The following is a 10636-nucleotide window of genomic DNA, read 5'->3' as shown; positions in this document are numbered from 1 at the left end:
GGCAAAGAGGAACGGTCACCTAGCCCCGCCCCTCACGGGCTCACACGCAGCGACGTACTAGGTCCCTCCCCCACCCTCCTTCGGCCAATCAGGAAACGGCTCCTAGGGAGCGCGCGAGGTTTCCTTCCCCGCGCACCCGTTCTCACCGTTAAACGGCTGCGTCTCGCGACAATCCCAAAGTGACCTTTTCCCCTCCTCCGGAGTTAAACGCGCGCTAGGGGCAGTGGGAGGGGCAGGACTGGCGAGGGAAAGGGGTGGGAAGGAAACGCACCTCTTTGCCCGCCTCGTGCACGCCCTGGGCCGGATGCGCGCGCACCTGCCTCCCTAAAGAGCCGCTATTACCACAGGGGCTCTTTCTACGCTTCTTTAGGCCGCAGAAGTAGCCTGAGCGTTCTTCCGCTTCCAACCCGACCCCACTTCCCTGTCTCTGGCCGTTATGTCCCCAGCGCCGCCAGGACATGCGGGGAGAAGGGGGGAATATTTTTGAGCTGTCGCTTCTCCTTTAAGAAAAAAAGCTCCGTGGGCCGCCGGATGAAAGTCTCTGAAAAAATGGCGGCGGTGGGACGGAGGCGGGGTTGTGGGGGCCGCTAGGGCCCGCCTTTTGGCGCATGCGCGCGGGCAGCCCAGCCTAGAGCTTCCTGGGATGTGAAGTCTTGTTTATTGACCAAAAGCAAAGGCAGAGAGGACGCTGGGGATTTGGGGCCACTTGCTTCACGGGAAATGTAGTTCCTCCCTGCAGTCGGGAGGGTGGAAAACGCTTTTCAGGGAGGCGGTGTTTCCGTATTAGGCCGCTACGCTGCGCACGTCGGTCCCAAATGTTGAGCCAATTGCGGGCTTGCGTGGCCTGCAGAGGTTTCTGAGATTTTTTTTTTTTTCTGGTTTTTACTTGGCTTCGTGGGTGCTTTCCCGGCGTGGCTACATCATAGTCCTCATTGACCTTGGTAGTGAGGGGTGACACCTCTCTGCGACTTTTCGCCCTGTGTCTGGCCCCCTCCCCGGAGCTGGGAGCCCGGGACCTGAGTCTGTTCCGTGGTTCTTCGGGCCGAGCTGACCCCTCACCCTCCCGCCGCCGGATGCCGGGCAGCCGGGGCCTGGCTGTGGTCCCCGATCCCTAGCATGGTGAAGGATGTTAGTGCGACTTGTGTGACCACCCCCGGGAGGCCGGAAAACCGCTCTAGTGTTGCCCGCTCCCTGGCCCCCGCCCCAGTCAGCTTCTGAGGTTTACAGGTTTCTGCAGCGCAGAAAGCGCGGTCGAGGGGGGGGGGGCAGTATTGTTAAGGATCACTTTTCTGTCCTCAGCCCCAGCGTGTGCATTGAGCTTGTCTAGCTGATGTGTCAAAGGCAGTTTCCATCTGCTAGTCTTGTTCCGGCGGGCCGTGGTCTGGGTCTCTCCCATAGCTTTCTCATAATAAGCGATGATGTGAAAATAGTGTTCTCTACACCCACAGGCTGAACCGTCTGGGGCTAAAGCCTCCAGAAGAAAACAGATGGAACTAAGATCTGGGGAACCAATTTTGAATTTTACATTAATCATGAAACTGAACAAGTGCTGAAGTACATTTTTCTTTCCAGTATTTTGACGCAATTACCACTTCAGATTAGACAAATATTTTATATTCTTTACTGCGTTTTGCACTTTCGTAAGACTAATGTCATTTTTAGTTACAAAAATTGGCACGGTGTAATTGGGAATTTTTCCAAACTTTGCTATGACCAGATTTGAAACAGCACTGACATCCAATGGCTGCTTAAAGTAATACAAAAGAGAAATCTCAAAAAAAAGTCTTAGAATACTTAATGGACTTAATATAATGGAAAAAATGCAAGATTCAAGGGAAACATCAATTTTTTGTAGAGAAAAGACTATAGGCTTTCATATTCAATTAAAGCAAGGATTATAGTGCTAGCGAGGCTATTTTGTTATTTTAGTAAATTACTCAAACCTACTTCAGCACTGCTAAAAACAGGATAAAATTTATTTAGTGGGCTGTTAGTACAGTCCTTTATATACTACCTGCTCATACAGGCCTTTTGTAAATGCTTTATTTCACTCAAGATGAATAAACTCAGTGGTAAAGTGAATTAACCTCAGTCATTTTTTTTACAGGAACTGCTACAAGGTCATGTAAACGGGAAAGGTATACGCTTAAGCAGCTTAGCATGTAGGATTTTTATCTTTCCAGCTTTATTTTTTTTAGGCCACAGATGTTTTTATTTTGGACCACTGAATAAACCAGTGCCTATGAATCTGGATGTTATGCTATTTCCACCCTGCTTTTCAGGCGCTTGCAGTTTATACAGGAAAGCAAGTGAGCATGATTTCTGAATAAGTAAGCAAAGATGCTAAATGAACTGGATGCCGGTTAGCCATCATGGGAAGTTTAAGGGGAGCTACTTCCATGGGCCTCCACTTTATAGGAATAAAGAAGACTCAAGCTTAGTCACAGTGTAATAACTATGCTTGGGAAAAACCACAGGTGAAAGTCTGGCCTTTCCATGAGTTCAACATGAATTCTAGAATGTGATAAGTGCTAAATTTTGTAAAATTAATTTTAAATCTTTAATTTTTAATTTTGAACCCCAGCCAACGCACTACCACAATTTAAATCTTACAGCCTGCCTTTGTATATGGGTCCCATCTTAACAACTGTAACACATCAGAAAAAAAAAGTTCAAGAGAGGAAGTGATAAGCAAATACAGGAACCAAAAAGGGTTCTAGAGGCTGCTTTAGGCTGTCTCACTCAGTTCCTTTGGACCGTCATCCACACTGCATTTTAAAGCAGTTCTTCCCCGTGGCGCGTGGTACCAGAGCATCTTGGGCCCTGCGTGATGGAAGAGTTGGGTGAGTGAGGAGCTTGCTGAAGAAACAGAGAATGAAGGCAGGGCAACCATCTCCCTGTGGGGTGGGATGTACTTAGACAGACTGAGGATCACGCTGAAAGCTTTTATTTTTACTTCTATCCTCAGCCCAGCCTGAGTGAGGCATAATGAACTGAGTTCACTGCGGTGGCACAGGGGGCAGAGAGCATGGTACTAACCACAGAACACATTCTCCAGCAGTTACCCTGGCAGTGACCTGGCTGTTTTACTATGGTCATTTGTATTTGCCTTCCTGGGGGCTACTGGAAATCACAGGATGACGACACATGTCTCCAGCTGTGATTTGGGGAGAACCATAAGAAAGGAGAAGAGAAAGGGTGTCAAGAGGAAGAGAAATGTGGTGGAAGTGCAAAAGTAAAGGCTCTGCAGAGGCTGCAGGAAGGCGAGGGTGGTTTCATTTGTTCTACCCTCTAGGTCTAGGATTAAATCAAAGAGACATGGTACTAGGCTTCTAGTGATTATTTGCTGAGTCTTTTTATTCAGAATACTGAAGGAGCAGATTGTTATGGCCTGAAAATATAATACTTACTTCCACGTCGAGGCAATTTTGAAACCAGTAGTAGGATTATTGGGAACGTTATGCCAAACTTCGAAGTAAAGTTTGCTATTCTTGGGACTCATATTGAGTAACTTTCACTTGGTTTTCTTTTGGTTAGCCGTGTTAATTCCACAATGTTCCAGAGTTGTGTATATTCCTAGATCAGTCAAGGATGCAAACAATAGCAGTAACGAAGACCTATCTGCATTTTGTCGTCTTGTTTTGATTGGAGAGCTAGAGAAAGGGGAAAGAAGGCAAATCGGGGAAAGAGCTGTTGTGAATCAGAAGAAAGAGTTGGTGTTTAATAAACACTGAACTGGTTTGGAAGTGAAATTTGCTTCTGTGTTAGGATAAATTCTATTTTGGACTTTGGGTAAAATCTGAAATCTTACCCTTACTGAGTTGGGGGAATTTGTATCTGACTTTCACCAGAATCTAACTCTTCTCTTTTATTTTAGGAATACCACATTTCATGCAAATAATACTGATAGTTATTTAATGACATAATCTAAAACTAGTTTTTACATGTTAATCATTTTAATATTTGCAGCAGTCTTATAAGTAGATATTGTCCTCCTTTTTTTTTTAACATGAAACAAAAACAGCAAAAAAGAACAAGCAAAAATCACGTGTCCAGTGTTAACTCTCAGGAGTAGCTGAGAACAAGCCCAGTTATACTACAAGGTGATCTCCTTAATTAAAAGTATGTTTGTTCAGGGGTTCTGGGCAACGAAGTAACACGTTTTTAAAAAGTTGAGTTCATTTACATTTTCTGAACAGGATGCATGTCACAGAAATCTTGTCCAGAAATGCAGGAAGTACCAAACACCCTGGAAGCTAACATTTGTGTGGATTATCCAGTTGGCTACATCCTTCAAATGGTTAGCCCATTGGCCACTGTCAAGGGTTTCTCTTCCTACCTACACAGACATACTTTGGAGGAGAGGTTGGCTTGGGTGCACAAACTTTTCCTCTCCACAGTATTGCTTTGGAGGTTAATAGACCGAATCTACTCACATTTCAAATGAATGTGCCTGAGGGGAGGATGAGAGATAAGAAAGACCAGGAGGGGCTCCAGCTCTAAGTGAAATCCTTACCCCCCAATCAGTGGAGACCTTCAAGAGTGCTCACTAGCTTCTTTCTTGGGAAGGGAGGTTTGATTTTCATAAGTGAAGCAGTAAGGACAGTAGTTTTCTGTGGAGTAGTACCCCACCCCCATGCTTTCATGGGTCACACTGGGATTAGTCATCTTCAAATTACAGAATCTGGCAGAAGACATAACCCCAGTGTGCTGATGATGTGTGCTCCTTGAAGCAGGAAAGGAAGACTGGGGAACCCATGAGCTTGGAAAAGAGAGTTTTAATAACTTTGGTTAGCTGATGATTCTATGGGAAACTGCATACTCTTCGTGGTATGAGCTCCCTCTTGCCACAATTTTTTTTTTAAATTACTTTTTATTAGGCCAGGAGGATCTGTGATGTCTAGTTAGAAAGAAACCTAGAAAAACAGAAAAAGAATACAGAATAAAAATTTAGAATTTTAAATTTTAGAACTGACTGTGGCTACTAAAATTCTGAGATAAAAGTTTTACTTGGCTTAGTTTGCTTTTTACTTCCTTAAACTTTATACAGTTTTAAAACATAAAATATTAGAGAAAATAGTTCAGTGAAATATGACACACTCCTTGTCACTTTCGAACAATCTTGACTAATTTTATTTTATATACCTATTACTTCCATCCTTGTACTGTTTTAAACAATGTCAGATATTACATTATTTATCTGTAAATACTTTAGCATTAATTGTCACATAAATATATATTTATACAAGTAACCATAATACAGCATCACACCCAGAACACCCTTAGTAGAAATTCCTCAATATCATGAAATGCCCTTACCGCACCTAAAAACTACCAAGATTATAGTATTTTCAAATATCACTTCTAAAATGCATTAACTGTAGTTAATATTATCGACTTGTCAATGTTTTTTTTTTTTACTTTTTTTTTTTTTTTTTTTTGTCTTTCTCATTTTTATCGGTACCAGGGATCGAACTCACGACCGCCTGCTTACAAGGCAGGTGCTTATGCCACTGAGCTAAATCCCCAGCCCCGACTTGTCAATGTTTAATATTCTTTTTTTTTTTTTTTTTTTTTTTTTCTTGAGACAGAGTCTTACTTTGCAATTCACCCGGGCCTTTAGCTTACTTTGTAGCCCAGGCTGGTCTCTAATTTGCAACAATCTTCCTACCTCAGCCTCCTGAGTGCTGGAATTACAGGCAGGTGCTACCACACCAGCTCTAGGTTTAATATTCTTGATCCTTTCATGTTAATGATCTAAATAAGCCTCATACATTGAAATTAGTCTGCTAAGTATATCAACCTGTAGGCATTCTCTCTTACTCAACAGTTTATTCATTCAAGGGTAATTGGATCTGAACAATGTAGCTCAAATTGCTTAACTATAAAATGGTGCATAAAAGTCACATTTTTGTGGTATGGATGAGTGAGAATGTTCTACAGAAGATTTGATTTGTAAATATGATTAGGTCTTATACCAATAAGAAATGTCCTCCCTCCAAAATTCTGAAATAAATGAAGTTCATTTTCCTTAACTGGGATCTTCAGAGTCAGGCAGGTCCTTAGACATGATAAAAGCCAGGGTTTTGTAAACTTTAAAAATCTGTAATCTGTGGTAAAAAATTCAGTAGAGATCCAGTTTTGGATCCTGACTCATAGTTGAAAATACTGCCCTACTAGGAGAGCAGTCATTCTTAAGGTGGCCCCGAGAATCCATGTAACAGGGATGGCTACTTTTTTTTTATTATCGGCACCAGGGATTGAACTCATGACTGTGTGCTTGTAAGGCAGGTGCATATGCCACTCAGCTAAATCCCTAGCCCCTAGGGGACAGCTACTTCTAACTTTCAGTTATTCAGGGGCAGGGATCAGATAGCCTAGACTTACATCCTAGGTCTACTGTCAGGAGCCTATGCACATTGATTTTCATCTCTTTTTCAGAACAATAGTATCATTTGTCTCAAAATGTTAGGATAATTCAGTGAAATGTGTAAACTCCTGAGCACTACAGTTGGTATTATCGATTTTTGTATTAATTTTATTACAACAGAAAAGGAGGTCGTAGCATATCTGTAAAGTCCATGAACATTTTCAAAGAAAACTACAAGAGAAACATACCAACTATTTCAATTTTGACATCTTACTTTGTTTTGCAATATCTCTGTTCTCTAACTCCCTTTTCCCTCTCCACATTAAAACTCAAAATACTTACATATTGTTTTGAGAATTTGAGTACGTACTTAGGATAATACTTGAGATGTCTGAAAAAATACCAAGTTTAAGAATGTGCTATTTCTGGGCAGAGGATTTAGCTCAGCGGCATAAGCGCCTGTCTTGAAAGAAGGCAATAGTGAGTTTGATCCCTGGTACCGTTAAAAACGAAAAAGACAAAAAAAAAAAGAATGTGCTATTTCTCTGATATGGCTGGAAAAAATGGAAACAAAATTGCTTATATTTCTCTGATAGGAACTATATTTAGGATTTACCTTTTTTTCTAATTGGAGAGCTCTAATTGGAGATCTTTGAGTGAAATGCTAGAAATGATTGATGAAAATTAATGCCTGCAACATAGAAGTTAAATTATAGACTGAATGTGTGACATTGAATACAACCACAGAAAAACAAAAACAGAGACACTAAACACCTCTGAGTATAATTGATCATGTTCTTGAAGTAAAATAAAAAGGGAATAAAATAGAAGAAGGGATTGAAAATAACGTTAGTGTACAAGGAGTCAAATGGCGGCCCAGTGGGGATGATTAAGGGAAAATGATTGTGGAGATTCACATAGTGTGATTCTTGTGCTTCTTATGATACAGATGCACTATTGGAGGAACTGGAACGCTCCACCCTGCAGGACAGTGATGAATATTCTAACCCAGCTCCTCCCCTGAACCAGCATTCCAAAATGGATAGCAACCTTGGCAAGACTTCAGATCTCCCACCACTTCAAAGTGACACAGGTCCCTCCACGGTAACTTTTCATTTATTGCAATACCTTCGAGAGAGATGTTTGAACATGTTTCTGAAAACTAATTTGGACTGTGCATAAAATGATATGAAAAGAGAATCATATTTTCAAGAGAAAGGACAAATAACTTTTCAGTGTCAATTTAGAGATGGTTCTCCTTAAAAAGAGAGGTACATTGAAGAAATAATAGAAAAGTCCAAGGATGTAGCTCAATGACACAGGTGCCTGCCTGGCAAATGTGAGCTCATGAGTTTGATCCCTGGTACAAAAAAAAAAAAAAAATCACAGAAAAATAAGCCTTTGAGAATCACTTATTTTTTCCTAATGAGGGTATGGTACAGGTAAATAACTGGGGGCTCACTTGGTGTATTCTGACGGGATTATCTAGGGGTCAGAGATGCCACGATGCCGTTTGACCATACTCAGCCAGCCAAGAAGTCACCGGGGAAGGACCAACAGCAGCTCAGATGAGTCTTTGTGGTTGATCACCCCTTTCTAGGGCTCATTTTCTGTTGAATAGTTGAGGAGATGCCATGGTTTAGTATACACAGAGATGACAAAGCTCTAAGGAGACGATTCAAACTAAATCAGAAAATATAATGTATTTGAAAAAAAAAACCCAGAACTCATTTTTAACAATTCATGATGAAGTTAAAATCGTCAAGTACTATTAGTGATGTGTGTGTTCTCTTCCTGTGGCCCAGTCAACACACCCTACGTTATAATGTGAAGTTGTTTTGAGGGAAACGGAGTTATGTGAGAGGACTGAGGAGGCGCTCTTCCTGTGTGGAGTTTGTGAACTATGATGTTCTTATTTATCCTTGTTTACTATATGGAACAGCATGGATGTGGAGTCTGAGATCGTGAGCAGGTTCCCTCTGGAACTGCGTTTTCCTGGACGCTGCTCATTTGTCTATCTACCAGCTGCCGCCTTTGTTCTCACTATTAGATTACAGTCTCCAGCTCCTAACTGCTCTTTCCCTGGTCTGCCTTCTGTTCTCAGCTGAGTTCTACGATGATTCTTTAAAACCTAAGCCAGGCCATGCTATTCTTATCTCAAGACTTTTGTGAGAGCTCTGGTTTACCCCGGGAAGAATTTTCCTGCACCCTAAGACTTCCTTTTACTCCAAATTTGCAGTTAAAAAAACCAGAAGTTTTCTTAGTAATATCTGCAACCACATAAGCCAACATGGCTTAACCTCCACTGGGTTCTTCTTGCTTCTTCTGTGGTTTTACCTAGTCACCGAGTAGGATGCAAGTACGTAGTGAACAGAGCTTTCCTTTTATGATGGCCGATTGGCAGATGTGACTCGGGGCATTTTGTCTCCTTTCCTGATCTTGCTTGAACAAAACCTAAGAAGTGATTCCCTTCCTCAGAGAACACACAGAAGGCTGGCCCAGAGCTGGGTGCCAACCCCTCTACCCCCAGGTGGGAGCGGAAGCCAGTGTAAGCTCTTTCTGTTGCTGGCCTCCTGGGTGCCCCACCCATGGCTCTCAGGACCTGGGTGATGCTGTCATGACCACATTTTCCCCGCCCCTGCCAGGGTCCTGGGAAATACGAAAAACGAGGCATAATGTCATTCCCACAATGTTAGGGAACAGAGGACCCACACTTGTCAGAGATTCGCACATATTTGACCCTTCCAGCTAAAGCTGTCTGATTATTATTTGTGTGTGTAAAGTCATAAGAAGCTGTTTGACTTTGTAATACTTCAGACTTTACAATCAACCCTTTCAGTGACTGGCTACAACCCAAACCAAAACTTTACGTTTTACTTTCTTAAAGACTTTTGATGATGCCCCACAGAGGCAAGCAGAGAGAGGCAGGCCACTGAAAACCGGCTTGCAGGGACGGCCTCGCGGTGAGGGTTGCACTTTAGAGGACTGCGCCAGGGCCGTAATTCCAGTGCACAGCTCAGGGCTCAAGACTTGCCCTGCACCGTGAAGAGCGCTCTCTACTTCTGTCAGGATACTCCTCCCATCACCATTAACTGCACCTTGGATTCCAGATTTGCCTGGGCTTGGAAATTCAGTGCTTGAGTTGTTTCTTTCATCAAAGCATCACAGAATGGCAGAATTTCATTTTCTTTTTCTTTTTGGTCTTTTTGAGATTGGGTTTCGCAATTCAGTTCAGGGAGGCCGTGATCTTACTTTGTAGACCACGCTGACCTCGAGCTGGCAGCAATACTCCTGCCTCAGTCTCCGGAGTGCTGGAATTACAGACGTGCGCCACCACGCCCAGCTAAGAATGACAATTTTATTTCCACATCATCAGAGGTCTCAATTTGAAGATTCACTTCTAAAATAGTGTTTTTTCATCTAGTTGAAAGGGTTCAATTATTTATAGGTTCATTCAGATGAAAAATAAATAACCTGAGGTTGCCAATATCATTATAAATTTAGCTTAAAAGGTCAACATTAAGGATAATTTGTGTGTGTGTTTGTGTGTGTGTGTAATGAGAAACGTGAATACATTGGAGTGCACAGTGTTCTTATCAACTTAGGAACTTGTGGAGCAGAAATTGGAATTGATTGTGATGTGTATAAAATCTGTATCTAAACAAGTTGCAGTAATCTACAATCAAAATGGAAATGGTGATGTCAGAATTTACAAGGATTTCTGCATATACACAGAGTCTAATAAGTAACTGATTATATAGACTTTTCTGGGACAGAAGCTGATATCCAATACAAAGCATGTCAGCATGATTGCATATTCTTTCTGTCATTCTTGAATTTTTGAAGTGCTTGAGCCTTTGCAAAACACTCTTTTGTAAAGCAGCCCAAATTTAGGTGGTGATGATGTGCAAAATCAGTTGGAAATCTTTAATCATATTGTTCAGTGAATATGGCATGGAAATACAGCTTTTGAAACTTTTAGCAAGTTACTATTATGTACAACAAAACTTCTGAAAAGGAAGTAGCTCAGATATCTCTCTACAAAAGCCAAAAGGAACAAACAGAACAAATCAGAAGATGAGTGCTTACAGGGTTTAATTTCCTCAGTTGAAAATTGTGCTTCGGTCAAGTCTTGACTTTGAAGAATTTTGATCCCTCTTTTTAATTAGATTAATTTACACAGGCTCTACCAGAATGAAATGAAATCATGCAACTCCATGATTTCAGAGAATCTGTATTTGGTGAAATGAAAAAGACTTGCGAATA

The 10636-nt window shown here is 41.7% G+C and overlaps 1 protein-coding gene across 3 annotated transcripts in view; it reads left to right on the top strand.

The window, feature by feature from the left end:
* Positions 1–10636, top strand: part of Lpxn (leupaxin) — a 38067-nt gene that overhangs the window by 1038 nt on the left and 26393 nt on the right. The window contains exons 1-2 of one of the 3 annotated variants that reach the window (XM_013146458.3): positions 30–2843; positions 7320–7474. In XM_013146458.3, coding sequence (XP_013001912.1) covers positions 2831–2843; positions 7320–7474 — 168 coding nt within the window. In that variant the 5' untranslated portion in view covers positions 30–2830. Of the gene's footprint in view, positions 1–29; positions 2844–3427; positions 4104–7319; positions 7475–10636 lie in introns of those variants that run through there. The other 2 variants (XM_063228144.1, XM_063228143.1) reach the window with 2 other exon arrangements.

This window comes from Cavia porcellus, unplaced genomic scaffold, assembly GCF_034190915.1.
Source record: "Cavia porcellus strain 051 isolate PalLab524CR breed Dunkin Hartley unplaced genomic scaffold, mCavPor4.1 scaffold_17, whole genome shotgun sequence".
NCBI classification, from domain to species: Eukaryota; Metazoa; Chordata; class Mammalia; order Rodentia; family Caviidae; genus Cavia; species Cavia porcellus.
The sequence above is the reverse complement of the archived record's forward strand: the minus strand, read 5'-3'. Positions and strand labels throughout refer to the sequence as shown.